At 46.1% G+C, this 27410-nt stretch overlaps 1 protein-coding gene and 1 non-coding gene across 8 annotated transcripts in view; one reads left to right on the top strand and one right to left on the bottom strand.

Moving 5' to 3' along the window:
- Nucleotides 1-27410, top strand: part of ATP6V0A4 (ATPase H+ transporting V0 subunit a4) — a 60369-nt gene that overhangs the window by 16796 nt on the left and 16163 nt on the right. For 4 of the 7 annotated variants that reach the window (XM_066362818.1, XM_066362819.1, XM_066362821.1 and 1 more), the window contains 12 exons: nucleotides 4619-4752; nucleotides 6202-6280; nucleotides 6566-6660; nucleotides 8446-8571; nucleotides 9576-9670; nucleotides 10919-11045; nucleotides 14203-14285; nucleotides 14936-15029; nucleotides 16874-17086; nucleotides 20329-20479; nucleotides 21385-21524; nucleotides 23531-23688. In XM_066362818.1, the coding sequence (XP_066218915.1) occupies nucleotides 4636-4752; nucleotides 6202-6280; nucleotides 6566-6660; nucleotides 8446-8571; nucleotides 9576-9670; nucleotides 10919-11045; nucleotides 14203-14285; nucleotides 14936-15029; nucleotides 16874-17086; nucleotides 20329-20479; nucleotides 21385-21524; nucleotides 23531-23688 (1478 nt within the window). In that variant the 5' untranslated portion in view covers nucleotides 4619-4635. Of the gene's footprint in view, nucleotides 1-2398; nucleotides 2641-4290; nucleotides 4310-4618; nucleotides 4753-6201; nucleotides 6281-6565; nucleotides 6661-8445; nucleotides 8572-9575; nucleotides 9671-10918; nucleotides 11046-14202; nucleotides 14286-14935; nucleotides 15030-16873; nucleotides 17087-20328; nucleotides 20480-21384; nucleotides 21525-23530; nucleotides 23689-27410 lie in introns of those variants that run through there. The other 3 variants (XM_066362820.1, XM_066362817.1, XM_066362816.1) reach the window with 3 other exon arrangements.
- Nucleotides 7692-7767, bottom strand: TRNAV-CAC (transfer RNA valine (anticodon CAC)). Its single transcript has one exon. It is a non-coding gene; the product is annotated as a tRNA-Val (tRNA).

Below are 27410 nucleotides of genomic sequence, written 5' to 3'. Positions count from 1 at the left end.
CATGTCACGGGGATATAGCCCATCCTGGGAATGATGAGACAGATACGTTGGTAAGGGTGCAATGGTTGGAGACTGCACCTGCAGGTGATGTGGCGCAGTGGCTCCATCGGCACCTGCTCCATGTGGGACAGAAAACTATGTGGGCTACGGTTAAGGCATGGTGTTGGGCAGATAAAATGTATTATGCTCACTTTGTTAAAGAGGCCGTCGCCCAAGTGATATTAATGTGTGTTGGGGTGGGCTAAAGGCAGGCAGAATCCTTGTAGCCTGGGGCTTGGTTTTGGGATTAAGCCTTCCCTACCCTTTTTGATGTGGGGTGGTACAATCCAATCATGCCTCAGAAAGTGACTTTGTATTAGAGACTTCCCTATTTTGTATATTGGATTAAGGGTTTGGATTTCTACACTATAAAATGGGGACGGAGCGGGAGCTTGCGCTCTTGGTTCCTGGGATGATTAGCATGAGAGAGCAGAGGGAGCAGAGCAGAGAGCAGAAAGAGGCCATGTGGCCAGGAGAAGCAGCCAAGATGGCAGAATATTGAGTGAGAGGCCTGTTTGTGCAGTTTGACGCTGGAGAAGGAAGGAGATGGGGAACAGAGGTGAATAAGTCTGGTGAGCTAGAAACCTTTGATTCTAGGAAACTCGGATAAGTCAGTAGCTTTGTGAGCACTGAATGTGAGTGGGTTTTGGAGCCCAGTGTGTATTTTTGCTTGCCCACCGAGTGCAAGCTAGAATGAAAGACTATGGCCCACCAGTTTGTGGCTCCGTTCTTTCTTTACCGACTGTCCGAATCCAATGCGAACCTGCAAGGGCTGGGCTGCTCTGATGGTGGCCCTGGCCTTGGCTCCTGGCTTTACACATGGAACTTGCCTGTGTCCTTTGCAGAGGTACTTGCAGCCTGTGAGCAATGTGCAGTGTGTTCCAGGGAGCACCCTTGGAGACTACTGGTGTCATCTGGACAGATCCAGAGGGGTCATGTTCCACTGACACGATGGCAGATAGACATCATTGGACCCTAACCAAAGTCAGAAGGGTACCAGTATGCAGTCACTTGTGTAGATACTGCCACCGGTCTGCTTGCTGCTTACCCCGCCGTAACCCTGACCAGAGGACAGTCATACAGGCTCTGGACCACCTGAGTGCTGCATACAGGCGACCGCTGGTCCTTGAAAGTGACAATGGTACCCATTTCACTGGTTCAACGGTGAGGCAGTGGGCTCAAGAGCTGGGGGTTGATTGGAAGTACCATGTTCCCTACCACCCCCAGGCTGCTGGTATCACTGAGCAGTATAATGGACTCTTAAAGTAGAAACTGCGACAGGAGGGGGCACCAGCTCCCTTACTGGATGGACACACTGCTTATGGACAGTACTGTGGATTTAAAATTAAAAAAAAAAATACGGCGCTGTTTGCAGACAAAACTCTGGCCTGTATTCTGCCAGAGGGAAAAGATTTGCCTCTCTTGGTGCTGCTCACAGCTCTCTCATTTTGGCCATTGCTTTTGATTTGTTAAACCTATTGCTGTACTTGGTACTGTTTCTGTTTATGCAACATACCCCACTCCTTGCACAGTGACCATCATAGAAGATATAATACCTGTGGTTTAGATTGTGAAGCAAGCAAAAAGAGTGGAATGTTGGTCAAATAAGTTTGTAAATTGATATATATGTTTGCTCGCTTATAGTTTGAATTGTGTGTGGGGGACAGGCTGTAAGCAGGATGGGTCATTATAACCTGAGGCTTAGTTTTAAGACTAAGCTTTTCCCCACACCCTTGACTGTTGCATGATGTGGGATGGTGCACTCTCATGAGGAATCCCATTATGCCTCAGATAAGTGACTTTGTATCAGAGACTTCCTTGTTTGTATATTGGATTAAAGGTTTTGATTTTATACTATAAAGTGGGGCAGACGGGGAGCTTGCTCTCTCTCGGTTCCTGCTATCACCATTGCAGGGGCCTCTCTGATCTCTTGCCCTTCATGGGAAAAGCAGGTTTTCTGCTTTTCCCTTGTCTTCTCTTGTGGCTCGCCTGTCTTGGTGAGACACCAATAAACAGAATGGCCCACCATCCTCCGACTCCGCCGTTTCTTTACCGTCTGCCCAAATCCAATGGGAACCTGCATGTGAATGGCCATGATGGCGGCTCCTGGCCATACACCACAGAAAGAAGTGCTTTGGTGTGTTTGGTAGATACGCTGGAAAGCTGAGCTCTCAGGCCTTTCTGAGTCCTAAGAAACCTCCTCCCAAACCCTCCACCCTGGTGGTAGGTGGGAGGTGATGTCTTAGAGAAGATCATCGCTGCTTCCTGGTCAGCCAAGGACACAGTGGGGGCAGGGAAGCCGGGAGGGTGTTGAGCAGGCCGGTGGGGCAGGTTTGTCCTCACCCAGGTCAGTGTTGATACAACAAGAGCTGCCTCCGGGTGCTGCAGGCGCCTGGGAAGGAGGAGCACCCAGGAGGGACTGGATCAATGCAGGGAGGAAGGCCACCTGTTGAGTCCCTGACCAGGCTGCTCCCGCCCAGTCCCGGTGGCCACTGCAGCCCGGGCTCCCTGCTCAGAGGTCTGCTGGAGGGAGCCACTGGAGAGCCGCAGCCTCCCTCCAGCCCCAGCCCCCAGTCCAGGACCTGCTCGGAAGAAGCTGGGGTAGGAAGTGGTGCTTCGTGGTCTGCATGAAGCAAACGTCTTCTGTCTCTTTCTATGAAAACATGGCCTTATTTATCAGAAAGGGCAGTGTGAACAGTTGATTTATTTCAGTGTCAAAAGGCAAAAACAGGGGACCAGGCTATGCATTCTGGAGAGAGGGGGAATGTTTAGCTTCCAGTCGATAAATCAGGAGACATTTTTTGAGCACCAGCTTTATGGTGAAGTTAGACCCGTGATAGAGTGAAAAACATACAAATTTCTAACCTCATGGATCTTTCTGGCTAGTGAGCAATAAAAGACAGTAGATAAGTAGCTGTAGATGGTTGATATTCTGGGGGCATATAGGAGGGGGCTTAGTTCACTGGGGGTGTTGGTGGTGGCCAGGAAAAGTTTATGGAAGAAGAGGTTTCTTGCATTGAGTCCCAAGGAATGACAGGAGTACCTGGGTTGCCAGGGAAACGGGACGAGGAGGAAGGGGTTGAGGTTCTAAATCTAGGGGAAAGCATGGACAAAGGTCCTGAGGCGGTGGGGGGGGCGGCTCGGGGAGTAATTCTGTGTGTCTGCAGAGCAATGTGAGGAGCAGCAAAGCCAGAGAGGCTGTATTATTCTGCCCTTTTTGGACCAGGTCAAAGGATTGAGACTTTTTCCTGTGGGAAAAGAATAGTGGGAGGATTAGAACAAGAGGGGTAAAGCCAGTGTCTGGCAAATAATAGATACTCTATATGTTAAAAAATAAGATGAAGAAAAGGGGCCCACTCTGGAAGTGGGATAGTTCTTCCAGAAGGTTGGACTTTGGGCATAATCATGCTGCTGATTTGGCAGCAGTAGGACAAAGAGGGTCTCTGATGGAAATGGACTCTCAGTAAACATCCTTGTTCCATAGAGAGGACATACCGAATTATTTCGTTTCTACTGACTGCCCTGCATTCTGTTGTACCAGTTTACTGATTCTGCTATTGAAGGATATCTTGGTTAGATCTACTTATTACAATCATTATATGTAATGTTACTGAAACTGCCTGGTGGAAATCTTGGGTCATGAATGTGAGTAATATAAAATTTTTAATTGACTTTATGGGGGTGACAATTAATAAAATTATATCGGTGTCAGGTATACAAATCTATAATATATCACCTGTATATTGTACTGTATGTTCACCACCCCATGTTCTATTTTTATAAAATTGGGAGTGATTCCTGTTGGATTTTTCCCCCTCTGTTGGGTTTAATTTAGGTCAACCAAAAAGTCTGTTGGTCAAATAAGTTTGTAAATATGATATATATGTAATTTATATGTTTGCTCGCTTATAGTTTGCACTGGGTATGGGGGACCAGCTGTAAGCAGGCAGGATCGTTATAGCCTAAGGCTTAGTTTTATGACTAAGCCTTTCCCCACACCCTTGACTGTTGCATGATGTGGTGTGGTACACTCTAATGAGGAATCCCATTATGCCTCAGATAAGTGACTTTGTATCAGAGACTTCCTTATTTGTATATTGGATTAAAGGTTTTGCTTTCTACAATATAAAATGGGGCAGAGGAGCTCATGCAGGAGGAGAACAGAGAAAGGCCACGTGGAGGGGAGGAGAAGCAGCCAAGATGGTGGAGTGCTGAAGGAGAAGCCAGTTTGTGCTGAGTTCGTTCAGGGAGAAGGAGATGGGGAACAGAGGTGAATAAGGCTGGTGAGGTAGAAATCTTTGATTCTAGGAATACTCGAATAAGTCAGTGGCTTTGGGAGCCCTGAATGGAAAGGGAAGTGTTTTCCCACTGTGTGTATTTCTTGCCCACCGGATGCAAGCTAGGATTAAAACTAATGGCCCACCAGTTCTTGGCTCTGTTGTTTCATTACCATCTGTCCGAATTCAATGCGAACCTGCACTGGCCAGGTGGCTGTGATGGTGGCTGCAGCTACTGGCTTTACATTGTCATCCTAAGGTTTTCACACTTTCACTACCTGGAATATATTTGTTTCCTGCAGACCCAGGCTGGGTCAAGATGGTGTCCGTGTTTCGGAGTGAGGAGATGTGTTTGTCACAACTATTTCTGCAAGTGGAGGCTGCCTACTGCTGTGTTGCTGAGCTCGGAGAGCTTGGATTGGTTCAGTTCAAAGATGTAAGTGCTGTGTTCTTTGGAGGCTGGGGGAAGATGGGATGGATGGGTGTTGACAGTTCTTTCAAACCACTTCTTGGTAGTGAACCAAGTGCAGGTAGAAGAGCCTGGAGCTGGAATAGATGGCTATCTGTGGCTCCAGTCCTCTGACTAGGATTTGTGATAACATTTGAGCAAGTGACTTGGAAAGATGTCCTCCCTTCTTCCGCTGATGTTTCCTCTCCAGGAATCTTTGGAAGCATTGATGCAATCACTGCATGTTAGATGCATCATTTTCCCTTTCCTGTGTAGCAACTGTAAAGCATTGGATTTATCCAGTAGCACATGGATTGCCCAACCTTGTTTCAAGGAGAATTCTTCCTGACTTGTCTGTCTGAGGACCAAGTGCCCTGGTGTCTACAGTCTCTCTAGGGTGACATTCTAGGACTACTGCCTTGCATGTGATGCTGGAGTATCATTTCCCAGGGGCCGTTTAGATCCTCATCAGGCTGTTTTGAATCCAATTTAGAAAATTGGTCTTGACTCTTCTTCACCAAGGTCAAGGTCAAAACTAAGCTAGTGCATGGAAGGATTATGTCTTGTTCTTTGTGTCCCTAGTTCCTAGCCCAGGACCTGACATGGGGCACTTCCTCACTAACATTTGTTTGGGCTAAGCTGAGGGTTGCCAGCCCAAGGACGTTGAATATTTGTTGATGACCATGACCATGGTACATCGCATGGGGCTGTCCACTTTTCAAGGTGTTGTCATATTTGTGACTCCATTGAGGATTTTAAGGCTCATTTGGGTAATAAATGCAGCTAAAAGTAAAGAAACAACTGTGGGAGGACCTTGTTTCTCTCAGAGGGATAAGGAAGCCGGAGCTGAGGCATTTGGTAGATTGAGTGTAAGAACATCAAGGAATGTTTTGCCTATAATATTTGTCTTGTGTATGGAAATATCTGTTTCTAAGATGATTTCAGTGACATTCTCCAGCATTAAAAAATATATATAAAAAGCCTGACCAGGCAGTGGTGCAGTGGATAGAGCATTGGACTGGGATACGAGGACCCAGGTTCGAGACCCCAGCTTGAGCGCAGGTTCATCTGGTTTGAGCAAAGCTCACTAGCTTGGACCCACGGTCACTGGCTTGAGCAAGGGGTTACTTGGTCTGCTGTAGTGCCATGGTCAAGGCACATATGAGAAAGCAATCAATGAACAACTAAGGTGCCACACGAAAAACTGATGATTGATGCTTCTCATCTCTCTCTGTTCCTGTCTGTCTGTCCCTATCTATCCCTCTCTCTGACTCTCTCTCTGTCTCTGTAAAAAAACAAAAACAAAAAAACAACTATATTTATCTATCTATATCTATCTATATATATAGATATATATATAAAATAAAGTAACCACAGGGAGTATGATGGCATCTGTTGCTACTAATGTGTGCCATGTGGTGTTTCCCCCACCTCTAGTTAAATGTGAATGTGAACAGCTTCCAAAGGAAATTTGTGAATGAAGTCAGAAGGTGTGAGTCAATGGAGAGGATCCTCCGTAAGCCAATTTGCTGCCTGCTGTCTAACTGAACTAGTGGGGTGGGGGTGGTGAGGGGAAGGTGAATGGAGAGTGGGTCTTAATTAACAAACATGCCCCTATTTGAAATACTTTTCAAGGTGATCCTGGAGGCAAGGTGGGGAGGTTGGAGATTGGATCCAGGTTCCAGGGCAGGTCCCCGGGGCAATTCAGGCAACTGAGTGAACCTGTCCGGCTTGACCCCATTGTCTAGATATGAGAAGTATATAATCACCTTGGGATCTCTGGTGGGATTTCTTCACTCAGGTTTCCTGGAAGACGAGATACAAAGTGAAACTGAGGTTCAAATGCTGGAGAGTTCCCCACCGACCCCTCTCCCACGAGAAATAATTACTTTGGAGGTAGGTTCTGCCTGACTTTGCTGGGGACAGTCAGAGAGCCTGTCTCCTGGGAGTTCCTAGCACCACCGTGAACCCATTACCCAGTTGCTGACTGCGCTGGGTGGTTTTATGTGGTTTTTCACTTATCAGTGCTACTTCCCCAGGAGAATTCCTCTGTGCCATTTCTAGAGCCACTCCTCCTGACCCAGGAGGGAGCTCTCTCTCCTAGTGCAGCCCCTGGGGAAGCTCACCCCCATTGGGGAATGGCTCCTTTGTGGGCATAAGATTCTTAAAGGAGCAAAGTCTTATCATCTATCTGGTGCCACTGAACAGGCTTTATACTGGCACAGTGGGTACCTCCATCCCTCCTATCCTTCCCCTTCCTCTCCCCCTCCCTTTACCCCTCTGTCCCTCCCTTCCTCCTGCCTTCCACTCCTCCCTCTTGACTTCCCTCCCTCCTTCCCTCTATCCTTCCCTCTTTCTCTCCCTCCCATCACCATGCCATGGATGACATCCCCAGGACTTACATATTTTACAACTGAAAGTTTGTACCTCTTGACCACCTCCACCCATGTCTCCCACCCTTCTTGCCCTCTGCCTCTGACAGTCACCAGTCTGTTCTTCGAGTTCGGTTTATTTTAGATTTGACGTATAAGTGAGATCATATAGTGTCTCTGCCTGACTTACCTCTCTCCCAAAATGCCCTCAAGGTCCATCCATGTTGTTGCAAATGGGCAGGATTTCCTTCTCTCTCTCTCTTTTTTCTTTCTATTTTTCTGAAGTGGGAAGTGGGGAGGCAGAGGGACAGACTCCCAAATGCACTTGACTGGGATCCACCCAGCAAGCCCACCAGAGGGCGATGCTCTGCCCATCTGGGCCGTTGCTCCATTGCAACCAGAGCCATTCTAGTGTCTGAGACGGAGGCCACAGAGCCATCCTCAGCACCCAGGCCAACTTTGCTCCAATGGAGCCTTGACTGGAGGAGGGGAAGAGAGAGACAGAGAGGAAGGATAGGGGGAAGGGTGGAGAAGCAGATGGGCACTTCTCCTGTGTGCCCTGGCCGGGAATCAAACCTGGGACTTCCACACGTGAGGCCAACGCTCTACCACTGAGCCAACTGGCCAGGGCTCCTTCTTTTTTTGTGTGGCTGAATGGTACTCCTTTGTGTCTGTATTCACCACCTTTTCTTTTTCCATTCCTCTGTTGATGGACACTTCGGTTGTTTCCATGTCTTGACGACTGTGAATAGTTCTGCACTGAACATGGGGATGCAGACTTAATTAATTAATTTTTTTGAGATAATGATTTCATTTCCTTTGGGTAAATACCCAGAAGTGGAATTCCTGGCTTCAGTGGGATGTTTCCTAGTTATCCGGTGGGAAGTAGCTAATGCATGGAGCTCGCTCTAGGCTGAGACCACCAGACTGACTTCCGAGGTCAAGTGTGGGAAGGTAGCAGTTTTCTTTAGCTGAGGACATTATGGCTGGTGGGACCATCCCTCTTTCTTCCCCCTCTCTGTCTACTTCCTTTATAAAACACGAAGGGGGTGGGGTGGGCGGCAGAAGCATCAACTCCTTATTCCACTTAGTTGTTCCATTTAGTTGTACACTCACTGGTTGCTTCTTGTATGTGCCCTGATCAGGGATTGAACCTATGACCTTGGCATGCCAAAACAACATTCTATCCACTGAGCATCCCAGCCAAGGCTGAGTATTAGTTTTCTATTGACTCACCTGTTGTGGTTAATGGTAAAGTAAATGTCATAGTACTTTCTGCCTGGATTATCTTTTTTCTCTCTCCTTGTAGACTGTTCTAGAAAAACTAGAGGGAGATTTACAGGAAGCCAACCAGAACCACCAGGCGTTGAAGAAGAGCTTCCTAGAGCTGACTGAATTCAAATATCTCCTGAAGAAAACCCAGGACTTTTTTGAGGTTATTATGTGGGGACTCTTTAGCAAAGGGCCTTTCCTCCACCCCCTCCCCCCTGAACCTCAAATTTCTATTTTGAAAACTGGCTGGTCTGGAACACAAACATCACTGTTTCTTCTCCGTGGCCAGGCAGTTGGGGAGTGGGAGAGTATTCTGGGTGCAGTGACTGCAGGGCAGATTGAATTAAATGCACACACACTATGATGCTCAGTAAAAAGTATGTGCCCCAAAGGGTCCACACAGAAGTGGAAGTCAGAACAGAGCAGAACCGTTAGTTTGAGCTTATCTAGGACTTGGGAAGAGATTGGGGGAAACCTTTTTTTTGTTTGTTTTTTGTTTGTTTTGTTTTTTTACAGGAACAGGGAGAGAAGTCAGAGAGAGGGATAGACAGACAGGAATGAAGAGAGATGAGAAGCATCAATCATCAGTTTTTTGTTGCAACACCTTAGTTGTTCATTGATTGCTTTCTCATATGTGCCTTGACAGCGGGCCTTCAGCAGACTGAGTAACTTCTTGCTCGAGCCAGAGACCTTGGGTCCAAGCTGGTGAGCTTTTGCTCAAGCCAGATGAGCCCGCAGTCAAGCTGGTGACCTCGGGGTCTCGAACCTGGGTCCTCATCATTCCAATCCGACGCTCTATCCACTGCGCCACTGCCTGGTCAGGCTGGGAGAAACCTTTTTATTAAAGATTTTATTTATTCATTATAGAGAGGAGGGGGAGGAGCAGGAAGCATCAACTCCCATATGTGCCTTGACCAGGCAAGCCCAGGGTTTTGAACCGGCAACCTCAGCGTTTCCAAGTTGACGCTTTATCCACTGCGCCACCATAGGTCAGGCCGAGAAACCTTTTGATCTAGCCGAAAGCTCTCTACTTTTTGAATTCTGTTAGCTAATGGTAGGAAATTAAAGCTTCCTTGAGAATACAAAAAATACAATCCTTGAGGTGTGGGATGCTTTAAAAGTGGTTTATATACATGTAAGTGAAAATATTGATTATTGAACTCTCAGACAGAAACCAACTTACCTGATGATTTCTTTACTGAAGACACCTCTGGGCTCCTGGAGTTGAGAACGATGCCTACGTACATGACCGGAAAGCTGGGGTCAGTATGACTGCTCTGCAGGTTATGTGGAAGTGGGTCCTTGGTTGGTATCTCAGTACTCAGCACGTGACAGATTTCCCCGAGTATGTAAATCCATGAATGGATGGATGAATGAATGAATGAACAAACAAAAGAACAAATAAATAGCCATTGGAATGAGGACAATTTCATATAAATTACTCCACACAGTAATAAAAAAATTGTTGGAGTTGCAGGTCGTGTTACCTTGTTCATGGTGACATTAACATTCTTGAGCCCAAAGAGTGCAGTGTTTTGTATTGTCCCACATGGGAAGGATGTGGGGATAATCATTTTGATCGGTTTTCTTAACTGTCCCCTGGCTTTGGAACAAGGTTTACAGAATATGTGTTGTTTTTCTTTAACTTTGATCTAAGTGTACTGATTTGATAATAAACTTCAGACTTTGAAAATTGAAGTGTAATTAGAAATGGGATAGTTATGCAGTCAACTCATTCACAAGTAGGGGTGACACTGTGATTTTACACATCAAAATGTGGGGTGAGTCAAAGTGATAGGATTTCACACAGCGTCTGAGCAAAATTGATGAATTTGTGGTAGTGGTGAGTTTTGCAGTTTTAGTGTTTCATTCACTAGATGCTTGAGGGCCAGCTATTTGAGGTATTTTAGGCATTGAATTCAAAATGGAAAGAAAATATTTGTTGAAAAGTAATATAGAATCAACATACATTTAAAATAATGGACCAATGAAAGTAACCATTGTAAGGTTAAGGTGTAGAATTGGGTCAGAAATCATCTAGACACCTGGGTGATGGTAAAAGGAAGATGTATAAAAATCCACATATATGTTCCATTCTTAGTACATTATTTGTAAAAATGTAGAGATCATGTTTGAGCATTTTTTTAACAACTTTTTTTTAGTTTCTTTTCTTTTGAACATCTTCCTTTAGCTATAATGTTGTGATGAGTGATCTATCATATTTTTAATTGCAAATAATTGAACACATACTATTGGGATGGTCGGCAAACCTTGCTCTGTTCAAAGAAAACAGGAAGTCACAAGAGACTGGAGGCCAGTTAGGGCCGGGATGCAGAGTGGCCCGGCAGAGCTATGTTGTCGCCTCTTGCTCAGAGGGAAGTGCTCCTCCCTCCTGCTCAGAGGGAAGTGCTCCTCCCGTGGCTTCACATCTTCACGCCTTCCCGAGCCTTCTCCCCGCATCCCCCTTCCCCGCACCTCAGTAATGTCCCCCCTCTGACTGTTGACGCCAGATTCACGGCGGGCATGATCAACAGGGAGAGGATGGCTTCCTTTGAGAGGCTGCTGTGGCGAGTGTGCCGAGGGAACATCTACCTGAAGTTCAGTGAGGTGGACTCGGCTCTGGAGGATCCCGTCACGGTGGGTATTGGGCTGCCATAGCTTTCCTGTCCATTTCCTGTAGCCCTGCAATCGCTGTTCTACGAAGCAAACGGCTCTTTCCTTTCTCTTTTCTTTTTTTTTTATACCTTGAAAGGTCAATTCAAGAACTGATTCTTACTAGTACCACGTTCCTTCAAGAAACTTAGCTACACTAGTTTCTAGAAACTTATCGTACTAAGCAGCAGCTGGGTCTTAGTCACAAAGAATTAAACTGATTCAGGTCAGTGTGCACATGAGCATCGGAATGACCTGGGGGCCTAGTGAAAAAGAAAATTCTTTTTTTTTTTTAGTTGTCATTTACTGATCTGAGAAAGAAAAACATAGACTTGTTGTTCTACTTATTTATGCACTCACTGGTTGATTCTTGTATGTGCCCTGACTGGGGATTGAACCCACAACCTTGGTGTAGCAGGACAGTGTTATAACCATTGGACAACCCAGTCAGGGCAAAACTGCAAATTCTGATTCAGTGGGTCTGTGGTGGGGCTTTCAGAGTCTCCATTTTTAACAAACTGGTAGTCAATAAACCACACATTTCAAACAAGTATGTCAAAGGCAGTCTTCACTAAATGACATGCATTTATTGCTATTAATTGCATAGAGCCTCTAGCCTTCCACTTGCTATTTAAATCCACTTATACCTTAATTTCAGGAAATAAGGCTAATTTCTTTTCTTTAGTTAATTAATTATTTATTTGAAACTAGGCTTATTTCTAAAAGACATTATTTTTTCCAGAGTAGAAGCTAGAATTTTTTTTTTCTCTTATGCCATTTTTCTCTAGTTGGTAGCTATGCTAGGCAGGTATCATTTAATGTGGTTGTAGTAATAACATGGAAATCATTGTTTCTATCTTCCTATCATTTTAGATAGTATGCATTTTCATCTATGTTACTATTTTCCTTCATAAATGTTAGAATTTGACGTGGAATCACTTTTTTATAATCATGTTTGGACATGTAATAGTCATGGTGGTAGGGAGAGTAATTCTAAAGTGAATGTCTGGAAAAAGGTGACTTCAGCCTCTTGACATTGAAGGTCCACCAAGCAGATGACCTGAGATCACAATGGATTCTTGATGCTGGTGGATCAAGGGACAAAAGAAGCTGAGAGATTCAGAAAAAACCAGGGTGGACTTCATGGATGAAGGAACCTTGGGAAATAATGTAGAGCAGGCAGCTCCCGAAATCCTGAAGCACCCCTTCCCTGCTCTGATAAGCAGTGGCCAGAGAGATGATTTATTTTGATTTATTTTTAATTGATGCTCAAAATTTCCATTGAGTTGATTAGACCTGCGCTAATTTTGAACAGTTTGTTCCTAATTTCTCTCCAGAGTATAGACACTGACGAGCATTGTCTTGCATGCACATTTTTATTGTCTTTTGAGTTTCTTCCATGATAGGAATCCAGGGAGGTAGGATTGCTGGTTTAAAGGATATGGGCATTTTCATGACACTTGCTGGGTCCTGACCAATGGCTTCTCAGTGGGGTCACAACTGATCCCAGTGCCCCCAGCTGTATGTGATGAGTTCATTGGATTTATTGTAACTTTCCAACAATAGGTTTCATAATTTTACCTTGACTGCCCTCGACCCTGAACGAAATAAGAGCAAAACAGCACATTTCTTTGCTTAATGTAAAAGTTGAACATTTTCATATATGCTTATAAAATATAGTATATTCTTCCTGTCTTGTGAATGGTCAAACTTGGGACTTTAAAGATGCATTTTAATCAGTGTCCTTAGGAATGTACAGTGAGTAACTGTGTGTGTCAAACATTAGATACGGTTTTACCTTTGTTAAATACCAAATACCCACTCACCCCTGAAATGTCTCTGTGTGCGAGTTAACCCTAGGAAACTGGGTCAGCTATTTTCATTGTAAGTCTTGCTGCAGCCTGATGACCTTCTTCTGGATGTTTACTTGTTTAAAGATTTTTTTTTCTAATTGATTTTAGAGAGAGAAAGAGAGAAACGTTGCTTTGTTCCACTTATTTATACATTCATTGGTTCAGTCTTGTATGTGCCCTGACTGAGGATCAAACCCTCAACCTTGGTATATTGGGATGACGCTCTAACCAGCTGAGCTACCCAGAACATGTACTTGTTCACGAATACATCTCTTAAGTATAGGGCTTAGCCTGACCTGTGGTGGTGCAGTGGATAAAGCGTCAACCTGGAAATGCTGAGGTCGCCGGTTCGAAACCTGGGCTAGCCTGGTCAAGGCACATATGGGAGTTGATGCTTCCTGTTCCTCCCCCCCTTCTCTCTCTCTCTGTCTTTCTCTCCTCTCTCTGTCTCTTTCCCTCTCTCCTTTCTAAAATAAAAACAAACAAACAAACAAACAAAAAACCAAACAAAAAAAAACCCCTGGGCTTGCCTGGTCAAGGCACATATGGGAGTTGATGCTTCCAGCTCCTCCCCCTTCTTTCTCTCTCTCTCTCTCACTCTCTCTCCTCTCTCTATAATGAATAAATAAAAAAATCTTAAAAAAAAAAAGTATAGGGCTTAGAGCTGAGTACAAGGCCCAGCTGTGATCCAATAGTGTAGCCAATAGTAGAGCTGTCTCATTAGGGCCTCAGTGTGCCCCCTGCTGGCCCCATGCAGCCTGCCTCTGTGTCCTTGCCCCCAACAGTAAGAATTAAGAATTTGCATCAACTTGGAGAAATTGAAGTTTTCCAGTTTTAAACTTATACTTTTTTTAAAACCTAAAAACAGGCCTGACCAGGTCGTGGCACAGTGGATAGAGCATCGGACTGGGATGTGGAGGACCCAGGTTTGAGACCCTGAGGTCGCCAGCTTGAGCGCGGGCTCATCTGGTTTGAGCAAAGCTCACCAGCTTGAACCCAAGGTCGCTGGCTCAAGCAAGGGGTTACTCAGTCTGCTGTAGCCCCACGGTCAAGGCACATATGGGAAATCAATCAATGAACAACTAAAGAGCTGCAACGAAGAATTGATGTTTCTCATCTCTCTCCGTTTTTGTCTGTCTGTCCCTCTCTCTGACTCTCTCTGTCTCTGCCACAAAAAAAAAACACACAACAAAAACAAAAACAAAAAAACCCTTAAACAGGACTTTATATTTTAATTAGTCTAACTAGAAACCGATTTTTTTTTTTTTTTGCTTGTTCCAATTTTCCAGAAAGAAGAAATAAAAAAGAACATGTTCATCATATTTTATCAAGGAGAGCAGCTCAGACAGAAGATCAAGAAAATCTGCGAGGGGTAAGGGAGCCTGCTAATGGCTCTTCCGTCTGTGATTAGGTCAGGGGCTGTGCAATGCAAAATATATGATGGAGATCCCTCTGTGGTCCATTTAGGGATTTAGAGTAACTTTCCCACATTTGACAAGATAGTGTGACTCCCAATAGCTGTAGGAATAGGAACAGAGAGGGCTTACATAGGCAGACGTTAAAGATAACTGAAAGTGGACATTTAAACCATTTCCCTTTATCCCTGCTCACAGACAAGCTGACATGCTAAGCTGTTTCTGATGCTGCAGAATATTCTTCTATTCAGTCCCTTAGAAGCAGAAATTACTCAGTAAAGAAGGACATGAACACATTAATCAAATCAGGGCGGGGGGAAGAAGGGGCGAGTTAAGCTTGTAGCCTTATTTATGTAACAGCTGCCAGGCTTTCTGGTTTGAAGGAAACTGATTCCTGTAGAGGAACCCCAGCTTTAATTCAAATCATACGAGCCATGTGCTGGGAATCCTTATAACGGGGCTCATTTATGGCTGGTCATGGAGAAGGTTATTCCAGGAAAGGGTGGTCTCCTCACCAAAACCAACAAATAGTGATTTAGCAGAAGAGGGTACGCAGAACGCTTTTGAGCAATAATCACGTGTCCCTTTGGTTGCATATTAAACACAGGTTCCGAGCCACCATATACCCCTGTCCAGAGCCCGCGGTGGAGCGCAAAGAGATGCTGGCTGGTATCAACATGAGGCTGGAAGATCTAGCCACTGTGAGTGAGGGGTTCAGGCGCTTGATCTGAGGGGCGCTGCCGAATTAGTCCTGTCCTCGAGGCCCTTGCTGGCGAGCTGACGGGGATGCTTGCTGTGTGTGCTCTTCAAGCACTTGGTGCACATTTCATAACTAAGAAACTGTTCCAGAGGCTAGAAGTGGTGATTCTTCATGTCAGCAATGCTTTGCCTGGGGTCAGAGTGGACTGCAGCCCGAGGCCGCCGCAGTCTGATAAAAAAGCCCTTTATCACCAGCCCTGCCTCATCTGCGATTAAGTTGAATAACGAGTCTGATGGATTCCTCTTCTGCTGAATTGCCCAGTTGTTTGAATCAACCAATTAATTCTGTAGAAACAGTCTGCATGGTTTGGCCATGTGCACACGCCCCAGATTCTCATCCTCCTTGTAAATTCTGTCATCATCCAGGGTGACACTCAACACTGATATGACCTCATCTTAACTTCTTTACATTCAAAAAGACTAGGCCCTGGCCGGTTGGCTCAGCGGTAGAGCATCGGCCTGGCGTGCGGGGGACCCGGGTTCGATTCCCGGCCAGGGCACATAGGAGAAGCGCCCATTTGCTTCTCCACCCCCCCCTCCTTCCTCTCTGTCTCTCTCTTCCCCTCCCGCAGCCAAGGCTCCATTGGAGCAAAGATGGCCTGGACGCTGGGGATGGCTCCTTGGCCTCTGCCCCAGGCACTAGAGTGGCTCTAGTCGCGGCAGAGCGACGCCCCGGAGGGGCAGAGCATTGCCCCCTGGTGGGCAGAGCGTCGCCCCTGGTGGGTGTGCCGGGTGAATCCCAGTCGGGTGCATGCGGGAGTCTGTCTGACTGTCTCTCCTCATTTCCAGTTTCAGAATTTATTAAAAATTAAAAAAAAAAAAAAAGACTAGACCCTCTTTCCAAATAAGACTGCCTTCACAGTTACCAGGGATTAGGACTTTAACATGTTTTGGGGGATCACAGAATTCAACATATAACAATGATATTGGAAGGAATTGGAAGGAAAGGAAGGCCCTGGCAGGGTGGCTCTGTGGATAAAGCATTGACCCCCCCAGTGTACCAGAGGTTGTGGGTTCAAACCCCCAGGCAGTGCACATAGAAGAAGCAATCAATGAGTGCACAACTAGCTTGACCAGGTGGTAGCGCAGTGGATAGAGTGTCAGACTGGGATGCAGAGAACCCAGGTTCAAAACCCTGAGGTTACCAACTTGAACATGGGCTCATCTGGCTTGAGTGCAGGCTCACCAGCTTGAGTGCAGGTTCGCTAGCTTGAGTGGGGGATCATAGACATGACCCCATGGTTGCTGGCTTGAGCCCAAAGGTTGCTGGCTTGAGCCTAAGGACTATGGCTTAGAGCAAGGGGTCACTCACTCTGCTGTAGCCCCCTGGTCAAGGCACATATAAGAAAGCAATCAATGAACAACTAAGGAACTGCAACAAAGAATTGATGCTTCTCATCTCTCTCCCTTCTTGTCTTTGTTCCTATCTGTCCCTCTCTCTGACTCTCTTTCTGTCTCTGTCAAAGAAAAAATGAGTGCACAACTAAGTGAAACAACAAGTTGATGCTTCTCTCTCTTACTCTCTCTCTCTCTCTCTCTCTCTCTCCCTCCCTCCCTTTCTCTACCCCCCCCCCACCTCAAATCAATGGAAAAATTTTAAAAGAAAAGGAAGAATTTTGCTTGAGGGTTTTAACTTCTTATAGGGAGCTGTGGTGCTCACGAGAGTGGCTGGCCAGCGGCGGGAGCCCAAGGGAAGGAAGCCGTGGCTGCGAAGCCCCACTGTGGCCACGTGGCCATGCAATCCTATGCATGTTCCTTTGTTTCTCTCTGTGTTGTTTTCTGGCAGGTTATCACGCAAACGGAGGCCCATCGCCAGCACCTCTTGCAAGATGCTGCCGCCAGCTGGCACTCCTGGGTCGTCAAAGTGCAGAAGACAAAGGCCGTTTACCACGTCCTGAACATGTGCAACATCGACGTCACCCAGCAGTGCCTCATCGCGGAGATCTGGTTCCCTGTGGCCGACGCTGGGCGCATCAAGAAGGCCTTGGAGCAAGGCATGGTAGGTGGCAGGCGGCGCAGGGGAGGGGACGTGAGCTTCACACGAGACTTGGTGGTAGGTTTGTCACCTCCGTCTCTGTGTCTTCTGGGTATAACCTGGTGGGTGGGCGCGTATCAGAAACTCCTTTTCTGCTCAGCGCTTGGCGATTGCTCACCATTTCTTGCATCTTCAGTGAGCAGATGTTGAGTGCCGATGGGCCAGTCGCTCTGCTGGTGATGGCTGCAGATCCCACAGTTCAGTGTAACTGTGGACACTGTTGTCTGCCTCATAATGGTCACAGTCTACCTGCAGAGAAAAAATGACCAAGCACCTGTAATAGTAGCCGAAAGGAGTAGACGTTCACTGGGCACCAGGAACGGATCGAGGGCTATGCTGGCACAAAGCCTGGCTCTGATAAACCCTAGAAAGGGAGTCAGACAGCAGCATGTCCATCCCTAGTGTGACGTCAGGCAGTGATATGTAGTAAGCAGGAAGGGAAGCGTGGGGATGGTAGGGGGTGGGGAGGTAGGGGCGTGCTCTTTTCTCCTCCTCACCCTATTGATGAAGACGGGACCCTTTGCTCTAAATAGGGCCAGGTGGCCAAACACGCGACGCTTGACACTGGACAGATGAGATTGGCAGCCGTTTACTAGCCACATGAGCTTGGGAAGAGGACACCACATGCCGTGCAGGGGCACGTGGAACTTGCACTTGGGCCAGGGGCTGTGGGAGGCAGGCTTTGTAGTGCCCAGAGGGTGGGGTGACTCCTGGTTTCCATGGGAACTTTTAGGTCTCGTAGTACTGTTGTGGGGCTGTTGCTGGAGAGGGGCCCCCTCTGAGCAGATGGCATTGGAGCAGATGTTCCTAAATGTGGGAACATTGGTGTGGGTGGGAGAAAGCTTTCAGGCTGAAGGGCCGGAATGTAAGGGCCTTGAGCTGGGACGGCACTAAGCGACAGGACTAGCTTATCCCCTTTATACAGATGAGAACACTGAAGCACGGAGAGTGGATGTAACTTGTCTGTGGTCCTGTAGCCAGGAGGCAGGATTTGAATGTCTTCACATCGTGGTCCAGTAACTACCCAAATAGGGCACTTTCAAAGAGCCTCTCACCCAGACTGGGAAGAGCAGGGGGCTTCCTGGAGGAAGTGGTGCATGAGTTGAACCGAAAAAAGGTGGTCCAAAGAGCAGTGTGGGGGAGAGTGTGGTGTAGGCCCACCTGCAGACCAGTGGCTGGAGAGAGAGAGAGAGGGTGCAGGAGTTTAAGGAATGGGAGGGAGGTCAGGGTGGGGCCTGCAGGGCTCCCTGGCAGTGTGAGCGAGCTGACTGTATTCCCAGGCGGGGTGACAGCATCCAGTCTGCGTTCGAGAAACACTTGGCTGCCGTGTGGACAAGACCGGAGGGCCATCGGGGAGGAGTTGTCCTAATGAGAGGATTTAACTGAACAGTCTTGGTCTTTGACCATGAAGGGGTCCAACTTCTACAAGGCTGCTTAGGGCTGTTTCTAGTTTCTTCATCCTCTAAATAATCAAAGTACTTCCCCAGAGAGGAGAAGAAGGCCCTATGCGGGTGGAAGATGAGGAGGCAAGCGTAGGGGTGTAGCGGCTACTCTCTAGGCCAGGGGTCCCCAAACTATAGCCCGCGGGCCGCATGCGGCCCCCTGGCCCCCGCCGCACTTCTGGAAGGGGCGCCTCTTTCATTGGTGGTCAGTGAGAGGAGCATAGTTCCCATTGAAATACTCGTCAGTTTGTTGATTTAAATTTACTTGTTCTTTATTTTAAATATTGTATTTGTTCCCATTTTGTTTTTTTACTTTAAAATAAGATATGTGCAGTGTGCATAGGGATTTGTTCATAGTTTTTTTTATAGTCCAGCCCTCCAACGGTCTGAGGGACAGTGAACTGGCCCCCTGTGTAAAAAGTTTGGGGACCCCTGCTCTAGGCTATGCTAGTATTATGTGGTGAACTTGGAGAGTGGTCCACACGCGGGCAAGTGAACAAGGAAAGGGGCTTGTGTGGGGTCAGCTCAAACCCATGGAGAAGCAGTGGGGGTGAAGATGTGAATGGAGGATTAAGTCAATGTTGTAAAGAAGTCTTGATTACAAGGTTAAAGAGTTCTGGTTTTGTTCTTTAGGTAATAGGAAACCTTGAGGATTTTTGAGTAGGAGGGTAACGTGACTAAAGCAGTGCTTTTTGTTTGTTTTGTTTTGTTTAAAGAAGGATTATGCAGCCTGGAGTGTACTGTATCTGGAAGGGAAAGCGATAGGAGGATGGGGTGGTGGGGCTGGGCTGGGCTGGTGGCTGTGGGAATGGGAGGGAGAGGGATTTGAAAGGGACAGTTAGCAAGATTTGGAGGTCGGTTAATTGAATCAGGAGAAGGGAAACGTCTGCAGATTCCAAAGGTTCGGGAATTTGGAGGATGGAGACCTCCCAAGGAGCAGACTGGCTTTCGGGCAAGTTGATGCATTCAGTTCATGGTTCCTGGATCATGTGGGCTTGTGGAGACACAAGAGTATGAAAGTCTAGGCAGGCCATTTAAAAAAGAATCGAAATTTGAAAGCAGGTTGGGACCATTGGAAAAATGGAATGAAATTCTCAGAAAGTGAATGAACTCTTGCGGGAGCAGGTACAGAGAAAGGAAGAGGAGAGACCCAGAACCGAGGCGTAAATATGCATCTTAGGAGCAGAAGATTGGAATTGACAGAAAAATCAAGAGGAAAGCTCTTGACTACTGCCCTGTAAGATAAGATAGATGAGTAATAGGAAGGTATTAACTTTTACAGAAAGAGGTCAAGAGATTATCTCTCATTCACCCAGGGAAAGGTGGCAGGAGCTGGCTGTGATCCACATGCTCTCCTCCTTACGTTCTTTTTTTTTTTTTTTTTTTTTTTTTTTTTTTTTTTTTTTTACAGAGACAGAGAGTCAGAGAGAGGGATAGACAGGGACAGACAGACAGGAACGGAGAGATGAGAAGCATCAATCATCAGTTTTTCGTTGCGTGTTGTGACACCTTAGTTGTTCATTGATTGCTTTCTCATATGTGCCCTGACCGTGGGGCTACAGCAGACCGAGTAACCCCCTGCTCGAGCCAGTGACCTTGCGTCCAAGCTGGTGAGCTCTGCTCAAACCAGATGAGCCCGTGCTCAAGCTGGTGACCTCGGGGTCTCAAACCTGGGTCCCCTGCATCCCAGTCCGAGGCTCCATCCACTGCGCCACCGCCTGGTCAGGCTCCTCCTTACATTCTTGTCACATGTTCTTTTTGCAGGAACTAAGTGGCTCCTCCATGGCCCCCATCTTGACAGCAGTGAAATCTAAAGCAGCCCCTCCCACGTTTAACAGGACCAATAAATTCACAGCTGGCTTCCAGAATATTGTAGATGCATACGGCGTGGGCAATTACCGGGAGATAAACCCAGGTAAAGGATCTGATATATTGCACACCTGAGCAGCTTGAAAAATTGAGTAAGATTTACCCCTGCTGTGGCAGCCTAGGAGGTGAATTGCTTAAATCTCTTAACTTTCCTAAAATCTTATTTGTTTTTTTGAATGCTCTGTGCAGTCTTCTGTAAAAATGAGTAATGAAAGATTTGTTCCTTGTTGAGATTTCACCTGTTCTCCTTTAAATGGCAACCTTATCAGGCCTGCAGCCACATTCAGTTTTGGTTTCCTTAACAATTCAAGTCACCTCTAGGCATCATCCCAGTCTCTTGTTTGTGTGGGAGAGATGGGAACACACAGACCTTAGAGTCTGAGGACTGGATCCTTAGTGACATAAACTGTGATATCAGTAACCCAACTTGTAAAATAAAGGGGTAGACCAGATGCCCTTTCACCAAGCAGTTCACGATGGTCTGCTTGTTCAGTCTGAGTTCCAGTCTAATTTGTGTCCACTAATGCAGGGGCCCCATAGGTTGAGGGTCCTATGAGTAACTGTTAGAGGTATGCAGTATATACCTCTAAGGAGATAACTGTTAGAGGTATGCAGTATATGTAAATGGTGGAGAAACAGACCAAAGTGGAAGAATAGAAAGCACTTGGAAAACTGATTTTAAATTCTATTAAACTTTGTGATCTTGTGCAAGTCACTCAACTGCTCCCAAACTCAGCTCATCTGGATGTGAGGATTCATAATGTTTATTCATTGATGAGCTAATGTATGCAGGAGATAAGCAAGTGTCAGGGGTGCACATGTTGAGAGATGACGGCATCAGGAAGACACAGGGAGCTGGCATATGGTCATGGGCGTGGTAGTGAAATCTTGAATGGAGAGCCCAAAGGATTGCTGGGAAAACTCAAGCTGTTGTGGGTCTCACCTCTACAGCTCCCTACACCATCATCACTTTCCCCTTCTTGTTCGCCGTGATGTTTGGAGACTGTGGTCATGGAACAGTGATGTTACTAGCAGCCCTTTGGATGGTCCTTAATGAGAGACGCTTGCTCACCCAGAAGACGGACAATGAGGTGGGTGTCCATCAAATGTCTCCCCTCATTTTCTCAAGTTTATAAGTAGAATATTAAAAATGTGTGTGTTGTTTTTTTTCACCATAGAAATAACATGTTTTTATAAAGAGTCAGGGGAAAACAGAAAGCAAAAAGGGCCAAAATTTAACATAAAGACTTCTGGCCGAAGGTAAATCCATGGAATGATTTGGTGCAATTTCCTTTAGCATTTTTGTTTTTTTGTGCGTTGCTTGGCAGGACACGGATCTTTCCTTTTTGTTTTTTATTTTTTCTAACATTGATTTTTTTCTTTGAGTATAAAAAAATACATGTCCATTGTAAAAATTGGGAAAATACAGCAATCGGCCATAAAAAAATCAAAAATAATGTTTTTGTATTATCTTTCCAAATTCTTTTCTATGCTTATACAAAAATATATACTTTTCAAAAATGGGGATCAGGAAGTGCATATAAGCTTTTAGCCTGCTTTTTTTTTCCACTTAAAATATCACAAATATTTTTTTTACCGCAGAGGTGTTTTTCCCACAAGCCCATTATCTGTGTTCTTGTGAAAAACTGAGAAATCCCTAATACAGTGTTTTCACTTTTACTCATGAAGTTTCTACACCTTCCACGAAGAGATCTGAAAGTTGAAACAACTCAAGAGTCTGTGTAATTTTACACTTAAGCAGCCTGCACCACTTCATGGACACTGTTAATCCATCTTACAAAGTGGAAGCACGTTTTTAGCTAGGTTCTGAATTTTAAGACTATCTGTGATCTTTTTATTTTTACAGGTTGACTCAACTAGAGCTAGGTCAGTGATGACATAGTGAGTTAATCATAAGCAAGGTTAGCGACAAATAAACCTAGGACCAATATATTTCCACAACAAGCATTTTTTTAAGAAAAGATTTTATTGATTGATTTTAGAGAGAGGAGAGTGAGAAGGTGGGGAGGAGCGGGAAGTATCAACTCCTAGTAGTTACTTCTTGCATGTGCTTTGACAGGGAAAGCCCAGGGTCTTGAACCAGTGACCTCAGCATTCCAGGTCAATAGTTTATCCACTGTGCCACCACAGGTCAGGCCATGAGAAGCATTTTAATAGACGTAGTTTCCTATAATAAATACTTGAAGTCTCCACATCCCACATAGCAGCTCTGAGGAGGTTAGCTGCACATCAGCCAGTATTAGGGGAAGGCACTTTCTCTCCTTAGTGGATGTACTTAGAAATCAACTTTATAATGAAAACCCCACATGAGTATAGATTTGGATGTGCCATAAAAATTTAGCAGCCATGTGAGGCCAGCTCAGTTCTTATGTCCTGGAAGTACTTGAGAAAACAGCCATCACCCCACTTTCAAGTCCCTTCTTTGACGATGGGCCCTCAGTATCTGCTTTAGTTACATTTTCTAACCAAGGCTGAATTAAAGACTATAAGGCTTATATGTTTTGTTTCCACAGTAGCAACTGCCAGTCTAGAACATTTCTTTTTTTTTTTTTGATGACAGAGCCAGAGAGAGACAGAGTCAGAGAGAGAGACAGATAGGGACAGACAGACAGGAAGGGAGAGAGATGAGAAACATTAATTCTTTGTTGTAGCTCCTTAGTTGTTCATCGATTGCTTTCTCGTATGTGCCTTGACTGGGAGGCTACAGCAGACCGAGTGACCCTTTGCTCAAGCCAGCGACCTTGGGTCCAAGCTGGTGAGCCTTGCTCAAACCAGATAAGCCTGCGCTCAAGCTGGCAATCTCAGTGTCTCAAACCTGGGTCCTCCGCATCCCAGTCCAACGCTCTATCCACTGTGCCACCGCCTGGTCAGGCTAGAACGTTTCTGATTACCTGTAGAAGCTCAGGGAAATCCTGATGTGTGTGCTCTTGTATTTGGGTCACTTTGATGTCTGCCCTGTCACGTGACCCTGGGTACCAGGCTTGCATGCCTGGCTGTGGGGACTTCCTATCACATACTGCCCTGAGCTCTGGTCCATAGCTTACTGACAGCTCTCCTGTCTGTGTCCCTGAGACAGATCTGGAACACCTTCTTCCACGGACGCTATCTCATCCTCCTCATGGGCATCTTTTCCATCTACACGGGCTTCATCTACAACGACTGCTTCTCCAAGGCGTTCAACATCTTCGGCTCATCTTGGAGTGTCCAACCCATGTTCAGAAATGGCACATGGAAGTAAGTTCCCAGTCAGAGGTGGGCCATTCCCTGACCATCCAGGTAGCCTCAGTGACAGTTTTCACGGCTGGGTAAGTCTATGCCTGGCTCGGCTCACAGGCGCATCTACAAGTTCAACAGATAATTCTGTTTTCTCATCCTAGTGCCACTTCCTCAGTAACTATGCTGGCAACCATAATGCGTGGAAGTAGTTTTTAAAACTAGCTCAGTTCAATCTGTATCATGGACTGAATGTCATGCTCCAGGCATGACTGTGAAAACAAGGTCAAGCAGGTGTAGACTGGGCATGCTATTAGCGGTCATTGAAGCAGGCTTCCTGGATGAGAAGGTGGCACGTGAAACACTGTGCTGTGGCCAGGAACTGTAGAGAGTGTGAAATGATGTGTCCATGCACTTAGGATTATTTGTTCTAGTTCTGTGAAAAAATTCCTTTGGTATTTTAATAGGGATTGCATTGACTCTATAGATTACTTTGGGTAATGTGGACATTTCAATGATGTGAATTAATTTTTTCTATCCATGAGTATGGTATAGGTTTCCATTTATTTGACATCTATGTAGTTAGGATTTAAGCTTTGCTTTAAGAAAGGTAGGTGCAGCCTGACCAGGTGGTGGCGCAGTGGATAGAGCGTCGGACTGGGATGATGAGGACCCAGATTAGAGACACTGAGGTCGCCAGCTTGAGCATGGGCTCATCTTGTTTGAGCAAAAGCTCATTAGCTTGGACCCAAGGTCGCTGGCTCAAGCAAAGGGTTACTCGGTTTGCTGAAGGCCTACGGTCAAGGCACATATGAGAAAGCAATCAATGAATAACTAAGGTGTCACAATGTGCAACGAAAAACTAATGATTGATGCTTCTCATCTCTCTGTTCCTGTCTGTCTGTCCCTGTCTATCCCTCTCTCTGACTCTCTCTCTGTCTCTGTAAAAAAAAAAAAGAAAAGAAAGGTAAATGCAGGCGTTGAACTATAGAACAGAATTGTTTCCGGTATTCGAGACTCCATCCTCACTGGAAAGGCCTTTTCTTTAACTGCTGTGGGGAAGGGAAGGATTTTAGAGTTTGAGAGGTAGGGCAGTGAAGGATCGGGTGCTACAAAGGAAACAAGTAAAACTCCGGACGACCTGTGACCTCTCGGGGCTCTTGGGCTGCCTACATCACACACCTGAGATGACAACTCCAGTAGTGTCAGGGCCAATCTGCAAGGCCTCAAAGTCACAGGGATGTTTCCTGACATCTGTCTGCCTCACTTCTTCAGGTCAGCTTGAGGTTTCTCTGTCTCATTCTGGAACTTCCAGTTGAAGGTAGGACAGGAGAGGACCAGAAGGAAGTGGAGGCAGAGATGTGTAAATGCTTTTGCAACCTTGCTTCCCATTTTTTCCTCTTCCGAGCAGGGCAGGATGCTAAGATTTCTATTTAAGACACTAAAAGGGTTTTACCTGGTCCCCGAAATCTCTACTAACATCATCAACGGGAGCAGAGAATAAATAGTCTCACCCAAGGGTTTTTCAGTAAGAAAGAGTCAATCTAGGATTCTTTTCTACTCAGAGCTTTCTCAAGTATGTTTGAAGGGCTCAGTGCTGATGGAAGGACTGTCACAGTGTGGGTGGGGCATGGGGCTTCGATGCATTCCTTTCTAGTTTCTCTGCTGGGTCCACGTTCCCTGAAGTAGACGACAGGAAGGTTAAACAATAAGTAAGTCAATAAAATGAAGAATGAATTTTCCAGAATTACAGATGGCTGTATCTGTGGGATTTTTTTTTATTTTTTTGTTTTTTGTTTTGGATTATTTTGCTTTGCGATTAGTATCCTGAAGAGATGCCCAGAGGAACAAAACTTCTGAAAACTTAAAGACAAATCACTTAGTTCTGCTCTTCAGATTTAAATGTATAAGGGATGGACTTTGAAACGTGGGTTAAGTAAATCAGCACGATTTCACCAAACGACCAACTTGAAATTTTATTTACTCTGGGGTGTGATTGTGAAAGGACCACGTCACCAGCCTTGTTGTAACTCTGCAAAAGTGGGTCAAAATGCTGTTTTGTGTGTGCAAATGACCTCTGCCCTAATTCAAGGTTCTCGGGGGCCACGCCCAGTCTGAGGGATGCTTCTGCCCATACTTGGGGATCGATGGAAAAGCGGAACCGCATTAGCAATGAGGCACCTGTCTGAGTGGCAAAGGCACGGCAAGCTGATTCTGGTCACCAGCCACAAGCCAGGTCTTGGGCCCACTTTCCCTGAAAAGTGACTATGAACTTTGTGACAATGTCCTTCAGCCAAAGAGCACCAGGCACATGCCTCTCATCACTCAAAATTGGGATTATTGACCCAATGAGGGAGACAGCGCAACAGTGAGGACAGTGGGCAGATTGGAAGAGGGTGTTAGAAAGGACTGACTTAAAGGATTTGGCCTTTAAGAGGATAAAGGTTATTTTGGTCATCTTTGGGGTTTGGACAATGTCCTGATGTTGATGTGTTCATATTCTTTGATATCAGAGATGGTTATGGGATGGTCTTGTTTTGTTCTGGTACATCGTGGGCACAGGATGGCCTTGTCTGATGTCGGTGTTCAGTGAAATTGTTTACGCTCAGCAGCAGACTGAATGGTGGGTGTCCGGCCAGTTCCCTCTTGTTAGGGGCGGCTTTCTGGCTTGTGGACACACAAACGTGTCTCTGCTAATGAAATCCAGCTATGTGCCCTGAGGCATATTGTTGGGACAGGGGTCTGTATAGTGAGGGCCTGGTTGGCATGCTCAGACTTCCTAATTCTCCTCTCTGTCACCAAATACCCTCTAGCCTCTCAGCTCAGGAGGGAAGGACTGCATTTCCAGACAGCCTGTCAAAGTCACCAGTACTCTGTCCCTCACCATTTCAGATTCTCATTCTGGGGGCCCCCAATGGTGTGTGCTCTGTTTTGTGCTTCTGGGTAAAAATGGGACACAGATTTCAAGACATTCGGTGGATCTCAATGGTTGAGGGCTACGTTTCCCAGAGACAGGGTCCCTGGGTGGAAGCCAGCTCACTCCTGCGGGATCAGCCCACGTGCTCTCAGGAGAGATTTCCCAGGCTTGTCTCTGGGCTGGGACTTACTTCCTGAAGGCTTTTCATCCCTGCTCTGACCTTTTTTCTGATGTAGTTTAACTTTTTTCTTTACTATATATATTCCATCAGGCTGAGAGCACTTTGAAAACCCAGATCGTGAACTTTTTTTTTTTTTTTTTTTTGTATTTTCTGAAGTTGTAAACTGGGAGGCAGTCAGATAGACTCCTGCATGCGCCTGACAGGGATCCACCCGGCATGCCCATCAGGGGGTGATGCTCTGCCCATTTGGGGCGTTGCTCTGCTGCGACCAGAGCCATTCTAGCGCCTGAGGCAGAGGCCATGGAGCCATCCTCAGTATCCAGGCCAACTTTGCTCCAATGGAGCCTTGGCTGTGGGAGGGGAAGAGAGAGACAGAGAGGAAGGAGAGGGGGAGGGGTGGAGAAGCAGATGGGCGCTTCTCCTGTGTGCCCTGGCTGGGAATCGAACCCAAGACTCCTGAACGCCAGGCTGACATTCTACCACTGAGCCAACCGGCCAGGGCCAGATCATGAACTTTTTGGGGATTAGCTGGTCATATCTTTCAACTCAGCACCTAGGATGGTACTTGGCACACAGTAGGTGGTCAGTACCCATTCGTGGAATGACTGAAATGAGCCAGATTGATGAGTTGCACCAACAGTTGAG

This window comes from Saccopteryx leptura, chromosome 2 (assembly GCF_036850995.1).
Source record: "Saccopteryx leptura isolate mSacLep1 chromosome 2, mSacLep1_pri_phased_curated, whole genome shotgun sequence".
Classification (NCBI taxonomy): Eukaryota; Metazoa; Chordata; class Mammalia; order Chiroptera; family Emballonuridae; genus Saccopteryx; species Saccopteryx leptura.
The sequence above is the reverse complement of the archived record's forward strand: the minus strand, read 5'-3'. Positions and strand labels throughout refer to the sequence as shown.